The 17,485-nt window shown below is 40.0% G+C and overlaps 1 protein-coding gene across 2 annotated transcripts in view; it reads left to right on the top strand.

Annotated features, from left to right (window-relative positions):
- Positions 1–17,485, top strand: part of MAGI2 (membrane associated guanylate kinase, WW and PDZ domain containing 2) — a gene marked incomplete at both ends in the record, with an annotated part of 789,860 nt that overhangs the window by 545,131 nt on the left and 227,244 nt on the right. For both annotated transcript variants that reach the window (XM_082004503.1, XM_082004504.1), the window contains one exon: positions 8,885–8,964. In XM_082004503.1, coding sequence (XP_081860629.1) covers positions 8,885–8,964 — 80 coding nt within the window. The remainder of the gene's footprint in view (positions 1–8,884; positions 8,965–17,485) is intronic.

The following is a 17,485-nucleotide window of genomic DNA, read 5'->3' on the forward strand; positions in this document are numbered from 1 at the left end:
TCACTTCTGATGGGATTCTTCTTTTTTGGGAAACAAGCTATCTTGTACCAGTGAACTTTATTGCATGGGCAATTCTGAATCATCAGGGCTCTTTTGAATATGATCCTAGACATCTGTACTTCTTTTTCCTTGTTTATACGTTGTATTGAATTCTTCAGTTTTGGTCAGCATAACAATGATCAGATCTCTAACAGTCTTTGGACTTCAACATGACATACAGTGGGAAAGGCAACAGAAAATATCTCTCTTGGTTTCTTTTTCCTGAGATCACTTCCTTGCCTACTGACAAATTAATTAAGAATGGGGAGATGGTCGAACTGGGAAGAATTTGGGGAATGCTGAATTTTTTCTTCTCATGTCTTGTGATGTTATAAAGACATTCTCAGTCTGTACTAGTAGTGTATTGTCCCTTGCTCTCGCTCTTTTTATCTATGATGACATCCAGGTCAAACTGACAGCTCAAATCCTGTTGTCTTTCTTCACTTTCTTATTTCTTGTCTTTCTCCCAAAGGTATCTGTTGCTCTGCTCTGCAGAATTCCTCTTCCAACACCTTTCCTCTGATGTTTGTAGTAGTATTATAATTTTTCTCCCTTGTACTTATTGAACTAGAGGATTCAGTTCACCTGGCTTGCCAATAGCACTAGATATCTGGTATAAACCAGTTTCCAAGACTTGTTCTCTGGTCAATGGAGAGAGAGAATTACCTCCAGAGACTGATTCATCCTTCCAAAGATAAGGGCAGAATTAATTTGCCTAAATGTAGGTGCTTCTACCAGTAAAGATGCCCTCAGATATGCAAGGGTATGTCTGCAGCAGTATGTAACTTATGTCAGGAGTACACTTTTGAAGCAAATCTTCTGGTTTTCTCCAAGCACTGTGATTTGGTTCATGTTTCAGAGGACATGAACTGGATTCCTTTCAGACAAAACTAAAGAGAAAATTAATCTGTAGGAGTGCACTTAATTGCCTCTACCCTCTGAACCCCTGAAGTCTGTCCATGAGATCAGATTTGAGTTAAGCCCAGTCTGAACTCCTTCTGATCTAAACCATGTCCATACCTAAATTAGCAATATCACTAGACTGCAGAGTGAAACACTTGGTGCTGATGACCCAGCATCAACAGCTACTAGGTCGTTTCAGGTGCCATGCGCTGTGAATGCCTTGTAGTGCATTAGGTAAGCTCCTGCTGTGTATCATCTGGTTTAAATTCAAGTGAAAGAAGCTTACAAGCTGGGAGAACGCTCAGTGTGTAAATGAAGATAACTGAGAGATTCACTTGAAAAGGGACCTCCTGATCTGAGCCAAAGCACTACTGTAGGGGCATACTAATATCCCAACACATCTCCATGAACGTGGCAGATATGACACAGAATCTGTCAAAACCAGTGCCCTACTGGAGTGGCAGCTGGAGGCCATTTGGGAGATGCCATAGCACCTAGTATGTCACGAAGAGCATATGGTTAGGTCCCCAGTCCCACTGGAAGATAGGTAAGATAAATTATTCTGTATAGGTCCCTCTCTCTTGAATAAAAAGGAATCCTATACAATTAGCTCTGTAATTTCTAGATGGCTGAAGTCACATGAGATGAACGAAGCCCATCCTTTGTCAAAAATTAACTGCCTGAGTTGAAGAGTGACTTTAACAGCAGAAATTACTGTAGGAGACTTTAGGCATTTATACATTCCCCAAAAAATCTTACATAAACATCTTCTGCTCCTGCAAATCCCTAGAGGCACCACCTCTGGGCTGAGTACGTAAGTGCTTATCTACTGCCCAGGACCGTCAGGGGTTCACAGGATAAGCACCCCCAAACCTCTGTCTCTTAAGGACAACATACTCCGAGCACATCTAATACACTGACAGCATGAAATGCAACAGAAACTAGCAGGCATAGCTGCTGCCTTTCAAACCATAGCCAGAGGAAGACTCCTTTTTGTATCTGTCCCTACAGGCATGCAAGAAGTTTGGGTAGTGCCCTACAAAGGATGAATTGCAAAATTGCCATTTTAATGCTCTTTTTTCCTGTCACTGTGCCCCTACACACAAATTACTTGAAAATCATTATTGTGCTATCTGAAAACCTCTGCAGATCTACAGATCTCAGGCGTACAAAAAGGAGGGAGGAGTAAGCATTTTAGAAGTCAGGTGGCCTACAGTGCACTTTGTTTTTCTGTCTCATATACTTCCCTTTGTTCAAGCTGTTATATGGAGGACCATCTTGAATGTAATGTATTCACAATAAAAACCCAAACAAACCCATATGTGCTGTCCCCAAATATATTGAAGCAGCACATTGGTAAATACCCATTTTGAAATGCCTTTCATAATAACGTGCAAATTACATACCTTGCAAGAGTCACAATTCAGAATAGGTTTGCAGTGTTTTCGAAAGACATTAAGGCTATTACTGTCAGTAACTACTTTCTATATTCCCTTCAAAAATGTTTCAAGAGATTGTCTGAGGGCTTTGTTAGTACAAGAAACTTTAACTGTCAAAGTGTTCTAAACTGACAGATTACTAACACAAAGCCATTATATTCAAATCTTAAGTAAAATAATATCCTGTCTAACAAATAATTATAATAAGAAGATAATACATTGTTAAATAAGAAAAGCCACACTACTAATGTTTTTTACTTCCTAAAGGTATGGAGGAATATCCAGTGAGATTCCCGGAGAGGGTCAGATCCTGGTATCTAGCTCCAGTGGTGCTAAAGGGGAACTGGGGCATAAACAGTCTCTGCAAAGACTTAAAAGAAAAGCTACAAAGAAAACTGCAGAAGAACAGGCGGTTGAGTCAGGGTTTCTGGGAAGTATTCTGAGCTTTCTTTCACTCAGTTTAAACCAACTGAAGAATATTTTTTCCACATATGTTTAAAATTATCTGTAACTGACACTGGATAAAATACATCTGCTAGGTGGAAATACTTGGCAAAGAGGGGGGATTTAAGTTAGCTCAGCAATAATTATTTTATTGAGTTTTGGCTACAATATTAAGCTCCACTGCTTTACTGAGTGACTTTTTTTTAAATTATTTTTCAAAAATACACTTCTGGCCTATAAGTGGTTTCTATTTTGTATAGCAGATAACAAATTAACATGCACCCCAGAGACCTGAGGAAATTGGCTGCCATAGTTGCCAAACCTCTCTCCATGATATTTGAAAAGTCCTGGCAGTCAGGTGAAGTCCCTGGACGCTAGAAAAAGAGAACATTGCACCCACTTTTAAAAAGGGTAGCAAGGAGAACCCTGGGAACTACTGACCCGTCAACCTCACCTCTGTGCCTGGGAAGATCATGGAATAGTCCTCCTAGAAGCTATTCTAAGGCACATGGAGGACAGGGAGGTGATTTGATACAGCCATCATAGCTTCACCAAGGGCAAGTCCTGCCTGACAACCTAGTGACCTTCTATGATGGAGTGACCACATCAGGGGACAGGGGAAGAGCTACTGATGTCATCTATCTGGATTTCTGTAAGGCCTTTGACATGGTCCACCACAACATCCTTCTCTCTAAATTGGAGAGAGATGGATTTGATGGGTGGACTGTTGGGTGCATGAGGAATTGGTTGGATGGTGGCATCCAGAGGGTAGTGGTCAACAGCTCAATGTCCAGATGGAGATTGGTGACGAGCGGTGTCCCTCAGGGATCCATATTGGGACCAGGACTCTTTAATACCTTCATCAATGACACAGACAGTGGGGGATCGAGTGCACCCTCAGCAAGGTTGCAGACGACACCCAGCTGAGTGGTGCAGCTGACACACCTGAGGAAGATGGGATGCCATCCAGAGGGACCTGGACAAGGTTGAGGAATGGGCCCATGTGAACCTCATGAGGTTCAACAAGGCCAAGTGCAGGGTCCTGCACCTGGGTTGGGGCAACCCCCAGTATCAGTACAGGCCAGGGAATGAAGGGGTTGAGAACAGCCCTGCCGAGAAGGACTTGGGGGTACTGGTGGATGAAAAGCTGGACAGGAGCCAGCAATGTGTGCTCACAGCCCAGAAGGCCAACTATCTCCTAGGCTGCACCCAAAGCAGCATGGCCAGCAGGTCAAGGGAGGGGATTCTGCCCCTCTGCTCTGCTGAGACCCCACCTGGAGTCCTGCGTCCATCTCTGGAGCCCTCAACACAGGAAAGACGTAGGCCTGTTGGAGAGGGTCCAGAGGAGGGCCACAGAAATAATCCAAGGGATGGAACACCTCTCCTATGAGGACAGGCTGAGAGAGTTGGGGTTGTTCAGCTTGGAGAAGAGAAGGCTCCAGGGAGACCTTATGGCAGCCTTCCAGTACTTAAAGGGGCTTGTAAGAAAGATGGGGACAGATTTTTTTAGCTGGGCCTGTTGTGGCAGAACAAAGGGTAATGGTTTTAAAGTAAAAGGGAGTAGATATAGACTAGATCTAAGGAAAAAATTTTCCACAGTGGGGGTGGTGAAACCCTGGCACAGGTTGCCCAGGGAGGTGGTAGATGTCCCATCCCTGGAAACATTCCAGGTCAGGTTGGACGGGACTCTGAGCAACCTGATCTAGTCGAAGATGTCCCTGCTCATTGTGGGGGAGGTTGGACTAGATGACCTTTAAAGGTCCCTTCTAACACAAACTATTCTATGGTTCTATGAAATTAGGATGAATTTAAAATTATTATTCTTTTCCCATGCTCCCCCTGATTGATGCAAAACCAAAAGGATCCTTCATTGACTGCTTCCAAAGTTCCCCAAATTAGGAATTTGCTCTTGATTTTAAGACACATTCTAATAGTTGATTTGCCAGCACTTATCTCTTAGTCCGTTCATCCTAGCTAGCACTCAAGATCATTGAAATTGTGTAAGGATGGACTTTCTAAACCTGCCATTTAATTATGAGCTATGGTTATTGCTGAGTAATGAAACAGTGGCCAGTGGAAAATGCTGGTGGAGCCACAGCTGTATTTCTTACAGGACGCTTTTGTTGCATCACTTCACTCTCATTCAGTCAGTGACAACAGCTCCAATCAGCTGTTTGTGCATTTATTCCACAACTGCCGCTGCTATTCATCTGCAATTCATTCATAACTAATCTGTAAATCCCCAGCTCCTTTTCCTTCTTGTCTGTCTATAAGACTTCCCAAATGGACACACATGATTAAACCTAGTGGTAAGGGGGGCAGGTTATACACTGTACATTTTACAAGTTTTCTAGTGCTTAAAAACCATTAATGTGCACAGCTCATGCAGCAGATATGTGTTAATGTTACTTTTGCCAATGGTCTAAATTTAGCCATTTTACTGTTCCTTCTGTCTCCTTTCCCTTGATTAAAGCTTTCCTATCAAGGCTTCTTTTAAATTATATCAAAAAATTGTTTTAGAGATAAATATATCTTCCCTTTGGCTTTTACAGATTCTAGTCCATTGCAGAGCCGAAGAGGGAATAGGTAGAGCCTTGTGACACAGGGGAGGTGGTGCCTTCCTGAGATGTCCCTGGGACTTTCACCATGCTTTTGTCCTTCCTCTCATTCCTAACGTGTCTTAGCTGTGTGAGGAAGAAGCCACCTCTCTTTTATTTATATGGTTGGCTAACCGCAGTTCTAGTCCTTGCTGGAAGACAGGTAACAGGAGGTTACTCTGAACAGCACTGCGCAGTGCTAGCCCAGCACCTGCTATGGCAAGAGCAGCATCACTCCAAAACCCACAGCTTGAAAGCTGACACAAGGGAGGCTGGAGAAGTACCCTGTAAAATAAACCTCCTGTGTAGGACAGAAGTAGACGTATAAGAAAACCACTATGCTGTAAATCCAGAGCTACTTATTTCCCTCTTTTACGGAGAGCAGCACAACAGTAGTCATGCTTGTCCTCCTTGAGGGAGTGTTTGTGTCTTGTGTACCTGGTTGTGAAGATGATCCAAACAATCAGCACTATGTAGCATTAGAGCACATTGATGGTACTGTAGAGGTGTTAGAAGACAGGTGGGGTTGATTCTGCCTTCTTTCAAGTAGGGTCTGTCTTTGGAGCAGGAAAAATTTTTTTACCCGCTGGAGCACCTGTCTGGAAGCATTTGAAGTCCCACCGCAAGAGGTAGCATGTGTGTTTAATATCGATGACAAAGTAGACAGGCAGGGCACGAGAGCAGGTATGGAGATGGGTAAGGAGGAGAGGGATGATTTTCAAAAGGTACTTTGCTGCTTCAGTTATTTGTTATAGGTAAAAGTTCTTGCACATGAGTTTTGCTTTTACCAAGTAGCTGAATGGGTTTGAGAGACAGTAACTAGAAGAGGAGATTGAGTGTTGTAAGAGCTGATCTAGATGAGCTCATCTACATTCTCTGAAGTTTCACTGCAGACCGAAGAATCACTCCTCTGTTGGAAAAGGTGTTGATTTTTTAATTTGTCTAAGCTTTTGTTTAGAATGGCCACAGTGCACAAAACTCGTAGACATCAGTCCTTCTGGGTTTACGGAAGCCACATTTATGCTGAAGGGAAGCGTAATTGTTTGCCCGTTGTTGTTCTAGGATTCAACAAAAGCTTTGGAGGGTGTAATTAAACTAATTCACATTTATAAACATTAGTACTGAATTGGGCTTATTTGCAGCTTGGCACCTGTCTTTACAGATGCCTGAAAACTCATTTCTCAGGTCTGTTCTAGAAATGTCACAGGGGTGTTTTCAGGGCTGGTGAACTGGTCTGTTCTCATGTGTGAACTTGTGAGGAAAACACCGGGCAGCTGACTTACAACGGAGTTGGCTTCTAGTATTGACTCTGCCACTGGCTTCTTTGGTGGCTGTGGACTGTCACTTGATGACTCTATGACTCCGTTGTCCCACTTTTAAAACAGGGGTGATGATTTTTATTTCCTTTGTAAGACGCCTTGAGATCCACTTTATACCACAGCAAACATTACTAATAGTTGTCATATATATGACTCTTTTAAAGCCATAGGAAACTATCTGTGAATCGTGCTTAGGCCCTGCAACCAGTGGGGGTCCCTAAAATCATTCAGAATTAGTAGCTGGGAGAGAGTGGCTGCTGTACAGCCGTGCCCACACTCTAGATATGTGACTGCAGCTTCCACGGGTACGTCCAAGCTCGCTCTGAGCTCTGGCACTGCTAAGAGGGTGCCCACGGCAGTGTGGAGCTCAGCGTGGGCTGCTGCCTGCACCCGAGCAGCTCAGTGGGTGCTGGGGTGATGAGCCCACGCTGGGCTCCGTCCTGCTGCAGTGGCATCCCTGCATCCTGCATCCCCTAGTTAATGTAAAGCTGGCTCAGGTACGTCTGCACAAGCTGCAGTTGGGCTGTGACTGCGGTATAAAAATATACCCTACAGGAGACCACAGGCAGCCGGAGCTTCAGAGAATGCGTCTTAGTTACATTTGCAATCAAGCACAGGCTGCTGGCATCGTTTCAGATTTACCTTACCTTTGGCTTATCGTTCTTCTTGCTCTGCAGACAGAGCTCTGCTCTCAAAGTGAGGGAAGGCTTTGTTTACCCTCTTCACCTGTCGTGAATGGTGTTCTAGAATACGGCATGCTTAAAATAGGGATTTAAATGCCTCAATTTTCATTTTAGTTGCCACTTTATCCATACTTAACTCTCACCTACCTTTTTTCCCATCCAAAATGTGGAGGAAGCTTTAACGTGGTGACAATAATGTTGAGAAGCAGGTAGCATCACTCTGTCTTGAGAGAGAGAGAGAAATTGAGGCAGGAGGAAACTTATCTGCCATGGACTAAACAGGGAGTCAAGGTGGGAGAAGGAACTGGCTCCGTGCACTTATTTTTCCCTAGCGGAACCATGGTGTTTGGACCACAGGGACTATATCAATTAATCAGTAACTCACTAACTGCCAGTTGCATCCTAATCCATTTTTTGCCAGGTCCCCTGTTTTTGTACATCTTATACTAATGTTTATAAAAGAAGTCTTAAGTACACTTTAAAATGACACAGCAAATTAATAATAAGCTAAATAATTCAGTACTGTATGGAGCAAGCATCCTCGTAGGATGTATCAGATAAATAAAACATGGGTTAGAAGTGTCTCTGAATGATGGTATTGTAGGAAAGGCATCTCAAAAAATAAAGGAGTAACGACCACATCCTTTTCTGTTTTATAGTCTTCCTTTCTTAACATATTTTAAATATTTGGCCCCAAATTCAAATGCTTATGAGAAAGGAATACATTGAAAAGACCTGGTTTTAAGTCTCATTAGCTGTGCTAAGTATCAATTCATTTGGTAAAATATTCTCCCAGAAAACAGTTTGTGCCAGTTCAACGCTATTTGATGGCTGATTCCTCAAAGATCTATTCTGAGTGCAGAAAGGAGCCACATGATTCATTCAGCTTGTGCATATCTGTTTTATCTCGATAGAAGGATTATATATGGAGAGATAAAGGTTTGTTAAACAAAGTATCATTAATCACTCTGTCCAGAAATGTAGACTTTGCAGGAGCGTGCTGTAATTTGCATCACTTTTGCTGTGCCTTGCCAGTGCTGCTGGTGAGAAATAACAAACCTGTATTTATGAAAAGGACAGGTTTAAGATGAGAATAATTCTATCTGAAAACTGTGAGAATGGTACAGAATCCTGTCGCCTGCACTCGTTCAACGGGAGAACACTGTATTTGTAATAAATTCCTTTTGCTCTGGATGAGTTCTGCATTTTCAATGAGGTTAACTTGGCAACATTCTAGTTGATTTTAATAAAAATAGCTGCTTTGAGGACAGGGAGCTGAGGTTGCCAAATTTACAGCTGCCTTGCACAATTACTCTTACACCTCCTTCAGGGCTACTTAGAACCAGTAAGCAAATTAAGTGTATCGATTGCAATTTTGTTGGACTAACCCTTTTTTCTTAAGGAATAAACTTGATCCCTTTCAGTATGTGTCTGCTCAGAGTGATCTCTTTTCTTTTCAGCCATAACACAAAGACAACATCATGGCTGGATCCACGACTTGCGAAAAAGGCTAAACCTCCAGAAGAGTGCAAAGAAAATGGTAGGTTATTAAGTTTTCGTTGCTGCTCAGAGGGGATTTGCCTTTGTGTGTGTGTCTCTCTCGGTTCTTACAAAAATCAGGCATTTGGGGGAACGATGAAAGGTGTTTAATTGCTGCTTTGGTTAGAAGCCATAAGTGATACCAGTTCTCAGCCTGCCATGTGTTTCTGCTTTTTATTCGCCTTTCTGATGCTATCCAAAGCTGAGGATCACAAGTGTGTTTTCTGCCTGTTGTGTGTGTGACTCCGGGACTGACCCTCTCCCTCATCTCCTACAGAGAACTTTGGTCTGCAGAACAGAATCCCTTTTCAGATTCTGAGCTTTTAATCTACAGGCGATTCAATGCATAAGGGAAACTAGCAGCACCGTGGGAATATGAATATTGTTTGATTTGTATTTAAAGGTACAGTGCTCTGCTATTTAGTAGCCAATTTAAACAAAATAGTGTCTGATAAAACAGGGTGTGGGAGGGAGAAAAGAGATCAGTGTCTGTCAGAGTTCAAGACTGGATTTGGGGGGTACTGCATTGTTAATGGTTTAAAATTTAAAAGCGTAAATACTGTTGAGGATGCTTAAAGGGGCTGTAGCTGTTGTGCAGGAGAGATGACTATATTGACAGATTCAGAGGTATGAAATAATACAGATCTTATCAAGCTACCTTATATACATGCAGTGTAATTTCTATTTTTTCCTTGGTGTGGTTTCAGTAATCAAAATCATTTAATAAAGCCAAAGTAAAAATGTATTGTAGCAGATCTTTTCCTGTGGAGGGTTTTTTTCATTGTTTTATAGTTCAGTGTCAGTTCAATTATCCAGTTAAGAAGTAAAGATTTCTAAAGACTGCTACTTATTTTATTATTGTGGGATACAGAGGATTAAATGCATGCATGCTATGTGCATAAAGTCAAAGCATTTGAAAATAATTTAAATGTATTAATAGGCTTTCATGTAGTGCAAGTGATTTATTTTAGATTTTCCAAAATACATTAATTTGGTTAATGTAAATACTATTAACAGAAAGAAAACTCAGTGCCGTTTGGGGCTGATAAAGAGGTCACTGAGGAGTTGCTGGCTGTATGAAATGCAGGGTCAGTGGTTTGGTAAAGACTGCTCCTGTTTTTTTTGTAAATGGCTTCATTTTAAAAGATTGCTATATTCCAAAAACCTTTCCCTATTTCAGCAGTAATTCTGACGTTCTCTTCTGACATCAGAAATTACATGTCTGAATGATTTTGTGATGGTTATTCTAGCACTGACAACACCAGCTCCCGGAGTTAAATTCTACAGTGAACACAACTGAAGTGTTACTGAAACAAAACAAGGGCACAGGAGTTTTGCATTATGAATCTCTCACATTACTTATAGGAAGCTATATCTTTGCCTGCTCCTTAAGGAATACTAGTGGAAAAAGCAGAAGAAAAATCCACCAATATCTATGGAGTAACATATCACAGACTTATTTGGAGTAAATATGTGTTGCGGTTTTTTTCTTTTTTTTTTTTCTGTTAACTGTTGTATACCAAGATCACAACAAACACTGAAATATTTTTTAAAATGCCAAAGTGTCTGAAACAATTTGAAATGAACATCAATGCAATAAAGAAACAGAATTATTTTGTAGTTATTTGACTACTGGATTATTGCATTACTATGGTATGCTGGGTCATGTTGTTCTTTTAAGAGTTGCTCAGCTCATTAATGCAAAGTACTTGAAGTGAAGCACAAAAGACTTTAGGGAGAGATGTTCTGTTCTTACAGAGATTGTTCTTGCAACATCCTCTCTTTTCCTAAGTTTCTTCAGTTGTTCAAAAATGTGGTTTTGTTTTTTTTAATCCAATACCTGCGGAAGAAAAGGTTCTTAAAAATCACTAATATGCCTTAAAATGGCTGTGCCTTGCCATTGAGGTCCAACACCAGGGACTTTGGATGGGGATTGGGAATTTTTGTTTAGATTTAATGTCAGATCAAGGATTAATTTCACACACATTTCAGCTATGGCTTGGTAGATGTTTTTTATACCAAACAACTTTTCTGTTACACTTTATGTACACTCTGGCACATTTTACTCAGAGATACAAAATTTTAGAAAGACATCAATGTTTAGATAGGAAATGATACTTACCTTGCTTCTTTATTGCTATCTGCATAACTTGTGTTTTTCATTGACATTCATTTTGTCACATCTGAAACTTGTATTGATTCTCTGAGATACATTATGATGTCCTTATCACCTATCGTATTCTGCTATCAGGTTTTCATTCTGAACAACCCAACTTTTGTGTTCTCCTTTCAGTGCAAATCCTGCCAAATCCTCCTTCTTCATTCTGCCACCAGCACGCAGTTTCCACACCAGACAACATCCAAGCAGCATACAGTATTTGAGTCCTGATGTTCTGGGCTAGCGATATTGAGGGCCCCCTCTGCTCCAGGCATTTCCTCTCTTCCACTTTCAGCTCTTCAGTACTCCTTTGCAAAATAGGATTTCTTCATTTTCTCTGGCTTCTATATCTGCAAATCCCAGTGCGTGCTCATTTCTCTTTGCAAAATCTGAACCAACCTTCCAGCACATCCCTCCTCTTGGAAAAATTTTCACATGCCTTTGCCAGGAGATTGACAAGTTCTACCAAGTCAAGCTTTCTTTGCCTCCGTGCTGTGGACTCTTTCTGTTTTCTCTTAATGACACCCACTGCTCTAAACCCCTTTGTAGGTCAGGAGGTTTCAAGGGCTGATCTTTATTTCTGTCTCTGTCACGGAACTTCTATGTGAGTTTCAGCAAATTGCTTCAACTTTTGCTCTGTCAGATCTACTTAGATGGTAGGTCTTTGAAGCAAGAATTGCCTCTGACTGTCTGTTTATATGGTGCCTATCTGAGTTTCATAATAGCAGTAAGCAGAAATAGCTGTCAATTCTTCAGTAAGAACTAGAATTTTTTACGCATTTCTGATATCCTCCAGAAAATCTTGATTTCATTAAAAATAATTGTGTTTTCTCTCTTGAAAATATGAATTAAACATCTGGGTTTTCTGAATTAGAATACTTCTTTCAAATTACTACTTCCCCCCCATCAAAATTGGTTAACCCATTTTTATCTGTAGAGTACCACACAAGTTATAGTTCTGCCCCCTTTATTTCTGTGAGCTAGATTCCCTGGTTGCTACATTTTCTGTAAAGTCACATAGCAGACTCACAGAATTTGCATGATTAGAGGTATATTATGTGAGCAGTCTACCCACTAACAGAGTCCGTTCTTTGGGAGAGAATATGGAAAAGAATGACAAGTCCCATAAGGCAGGAAAAAAATTATTTTAATATTGAAAGGCAGTTCAGCCTTAATGACATGAAATATCTCAGGTTTTAGAAAGTTCATTTGTGGTTAAGAAATGTAGTAATTAAATTTTTCAAATTCTATAATTCATTATAGGAAATTTTCCATTCTGGAGAAAAGTGAACATTTACTTCTTCATGCAATTTGGAGATTAAACTATTAAACAACTGTTGAAATTTCCTGGGATCAGATATGTCAAATTTCACTTACTTCATTACTAATCCATCCCAATCGGCAGTCCCCATCACTCTTAACCCTCCCTTTCTTTCTGTGTCAACCTCCTTTCTTCTGTCTCTTAGTTTTCAAATACAAGTAAGCTTAGGAATATAAATAAAGCTTTGACTTCACCTAGCATTCATCTGTCATCTGTCTTTCCATCTCCTCTACACCCACCAACTTGACTGCAAAATATAGATGTTTATTTAGGGTGAGCCCTGTTGTCTTTAAACTTCATTGACTGTGAATATCAGATCTATTTTGACAACAGAGGGCACAGATACCTGGTTCACATGTAAACACCTCTACATAGACAGACTACTACGTTTACGTGGCTTCATCTTGACCTGAACCCCACCCTCCCATCACGTTTTGTCATGTTATCCTTTTCACCATTCCAGTAGCCACAGATGACACTTTGTGGTGAGCTTACTGCCACACACAGCTTCAGTGCTCTTCTTCATGCCAACAACACACACCTCTACCCTTGTCCTCTTCATCTTTCTCTCCTAGTTGAGCCCCTTGTTTCATGCTACCTATGATGTCTCCCATTGGAGAGTCCTATGTCCATCTTGAGTCCTCCAAGCAAATTCCCTTTTGTTAATAGCAGTACTTTTCACCTCAATATATCCTTGCTCTGCCACTGCACAGCATGTAGGACTTCTCCCTTTTCCTTGTTACCCAGGCAGTAGGAGTTCATTCTCAGTGTTTTGCGTGGCACATACAGTCACAAATTCAGGAATTTAGCTCCCTTTCCTTGAGAACACTGTCATCATCTCGAGCAATCATTTCTAAACATTCCAGAATTTCTCAAAAAAAAAAAAGCTTATTTATTGTTATAACTTAGGTTTTAAACATATATATTTATATATTTAATATGATTCTTGCCAGGAAAAAAAAAAAAAAAAACCCACAAAACAGGAGACAAATGTAAAATTCAGAATCATGAGGGTGATCTCCGATTAGGCTATCTGTAATCTCAAAGGTATAACTATCACAGGAAATCAATAATCTTTCACATCAACAAATAATCCCACTTTTCCTGACTTCTTTCTGAAACTTTATGTAGTGCATTTTTAGCTGGACACATCTCTTGCGAGGCACAGGCACAGCTTTGTTCACTGCATGTTCAGTTTGGAAACCTCTTTACATGGTACTGAGATTTAAGAAAAAATGTTTTCAAACCATTGTGCATTACATTTTATGAGTGCCTTAATGCTGAAAAATGCTTCTTTCTCAAAACTTCATCATTTAACATACAGTCCTTCTTCATGTTCCTGCTCTAAGCCACTGCCTCGCCATTTTTACACGCCCTATACTAATCCTAAAAATGACTGAAGCCCAGCAATTAGTCTGTGGTCTTGACTATTTTGCTTGTTTCCAGCAGGTGTTCCTCCTCCCTAACTCTGGTAGAAATTAAACTCAGATTTCCAGTGGCAGAGGAAAGTTTATATGAGCACCTCTGTTGCTGTATTTCCACAAATGTAAACAGGAATCTAAACCAAACATTTTCTGAAATTTCACCAGGTTTTGTTAAAATAAATGACTTTTCATAATATCATTAGTTTGTTTGACTGTTGGCATGAAAGAAATAAAATCTAGGACTGCCTTTGTCATCTTTCTTACATATATTTTAAATTTCTTGTTAAGAGTTCAAACCACGTAATGAACCATTGCATATATACATTTTAACTTCAGATGCCAGCAAATAAATCCTATACAAAGACATCCTGCAGATTTATGAGGTGGTATTATTATTATTATTATTATTATTATTATTATTATTCATAAAATCCACCTATTCTACTGCTTTAAAAAAGATTTAAAATTCATTGCTCTTTTTTGTGTTTGCTGATACTTTTCTTCTTCCTTTGAGAAGATTACTTATATGGAATACAAATAAATAATGAAAAGAAAGAATAAAAAATTGGCATTATCATTAATCTCCATAATTCCTGTTTCATCATGAGCATCTTAAAAATCTGTTTGTGTTTGAAACTGTTATGTTGTATTTATAAATAATTTTTATTTTCACTTGTAAAGATTTTGCAACTGAACATATAAAATGAGTAAGAAATGATATCACAAATGGAACAGTTTTTTTCCTGTTTTAATTCATACTGAATAGCTATCAACTTCTTTTTCATCAGAAAAAATAGATATGACTCAGACTGCTTTATGACACAAGCAGCGTTTTCAGTACCCTTAGCTACAATTTTTTTTTAATTTACACGGAAATTTGGAGCATTTCGGTGACTATCAAACTGTAGAATATCTGTATACATTTCCTTCCTTTTAGTAAGTGTAAGCTGCTCTATAGTTAAGCGTATGCGTTACTCTATCCAACATTGCAACTTAAAGTAGATCACAAAATAAATAATTTGTCATTGTTTACCTGATTCTTCGTTATGCTGTAGTAAGACATATCAACCCTTCATATTTTTGTTTCGTCAGTGCATTTGGGCATAGACATGCTGGTTTTATGGGTAAAGCATTGCTTCCTGATTCCCTTATACATATTTCCACTGGAAACCGAGTACTGAACTTTTATCTTATATGGATACCATTTATGTGTGGCAATGCCCACTAGTGGCAACATGTAGCAGACAAATACTTCTCTACAAATAAGTTTTCATTTGATTGAAGTAGTAGTAGTAGTAGTAGAGTAGTAGAGTTTGAAACCCAGTCTAGGGTGCAAAGGGGTGTGGGAGTTTTTTGGCTGATTGCAATGAATCCCGTATCAGAGATTTACATGTGAAGTTTGCACGGAGCAGTGCTGTACATGGGTAGAGGAGGATGTGGAGTGAGGAGGAAGTGCTCTACACTGTTGAGTGGACAAAGCATTAGCAGGACATCTTGCAACTCCAGATCAAGCCCCTGTTTCTGCCAAATGAATGGATCCCAGTATCTCTGGGAGAGAAGGTGAGCTAAGGGTTTTGTCTAGTGCTGCGTGACCCTGAGCACCGTGTCTCTCAACATGGTATTCTGCTCATTGCCTCCTACAAACTTTTCTCTTGATGGCTTGTAACAGGTGTTTGGGGTTTTTTTCCCCTTTAAGTTGTCTCGGTAAAGCAGATCGGCTTGTGCAGGTCAGACAAGTACCTGCTGAGCTCAGGGTATAAGACTAGCTGATACAGGGGCAATGTATTTATCTTTGAGGTATCTGTGGCTCAGCTAAATTTAGTTGAAAACTAACAATAGATTCAGATTTCAACAGAGGGAAATGGTGAACAGACAGAAAGTATGATGAACGCATAAAGTTCATTCTCCCAGGAAGCCAAAGTAGAAAGAGATACCATCTTCAGAAAAGTAGGTTTTTGCTTGATCAAAACAAGAACTCATAAGTTGTACAAGTCGTGATTGATATCTAATGCTAAGTGCTAGTTACTTTACATATTAAATGGTAGCATTTGTTCCACTATAGTCAAGGGTCTACCAGCATTACTAGTTTAAACCTTGTTGCCGGGGAATGATATTTGCTGTTAGAAATATGTTGAGAAGAGTCTCTGTTTTAGACTTTATACCAGCATAGCTTAATTTTTTTCTTCAAATGCTGGAATGTTCTTGGTTATTAAATACGTCACCGTATAAAATAATGTTTTTATGTAGAATGAGACATAACTATATATAAAGAGACCTTTGCTTATTTTATTAACAATTCTCATATGCATTTTTTCAGGAAAGATGTCTTGGAGAATTTTAGTTTAATGTTAATTTATAACATATGACTAAGCCACAGATAAATAAAGGCCACAGAAGTGTCTGTCTCTAATTCAGTTTTCAGTCCATGGTCCATGACAGCCACACAATTCATAAAAATTTTGATAGTCTATGCTATCTTTTATTGTTCCTGTTGGCTTCAGTTAATAAAAAACAGGTGCCAACCATACTGAAAAAACTTCCTGTCTATCTCACATGAAATTTCAGAAATAATTAAAGTAGGTTTAGCTCTTCTTCGCTGACGACATTTGGAGGCTGGAGTTTAAATGCTAGTTAATATTTGAAAAATGAAAAATACAGAACCGTTATGTCTCAATATGGAATATTAAGTGATTTCAAATGGGAGAGGAAGCATAGTGCACAATCATGATGGATAGGATATGGCCAAGGACATGGTCTCCCTGTGAAGGTAAAAGCAAAGAATATCCCATCGTAGCTGATGTGGGCACCTACCAGGTACTTGCTGCAAATCTGATATGCGGTGACCCGGTGCCTGAAAGTGAATCCAGATCCCCACATTGGGAATTTATTTGTGGGTAATTGAGGACAGAACGACAAGCCAGAAATGCTGCGTGGTGAAGAGGGAGATAGCTGAAGAAAGAGAAGAGGAAGGGTTAATCACAGGCTTGCATCTTGAATCTTGATCCTCTCCCGAGCTTAGCAAAATATTCAAGGCTCTGAAGTATCACAGCCATCTAAGAGCCACGGTCTGGCCTCCCCTGCACCCTCTCTTGAGGATGGGGCTTATACATGTTTCTCAAAAAAATGTGTGGGGACCTATTTCTTTTATTTTAAAACACACCAACTTTCTCTATTACAGCCTGGAAAAGATGCTATCCTGCAAGTGAGAAAATCATGTTGAGTAAGATCCTCTCCCAGGTGCGGTGCAGAATATAATGTCAGATTAATCAATCCAGAGAGAAAATATGAGAGCAATGTGGAGCTGGACATTGTCCCTAGACATTTTAAACCATCTCCTCTGGGACGATTTGAGTTGCTGTGCCAAGGACTGTTGTGTTTTTTTCCCAAGGGCAAGTAAGCAATGCTTACAGAGTTCAGCTGAGAGTGGCAGGCACACATGAGTAATTCTGCTGAAACTTTTGATACTGCTCTACAAACGCTTTTCGGTTCAGACATCAAAACCGTTCCTGTTCCAGGCCTGAGTCACTTTTGAGTAGGGACTGCCCATCATGCACTCCCGCCTGGTGGCTTTGTGATATGAACAAATGACTAGGAATTAGGAAATGGATTGACAGAATAC

This window comes from Phaethon aethereus (assembly GCF_964289735.1).
Source record: "Phaethon aethereus genome assembly, chromosome: 1".
Lineage (NCBI taxonomy): Eukaryota > Metazoa > Chordata > Aves > Phaethontiformes > Phaethontidae > Phaethon > Phaethon aethereus.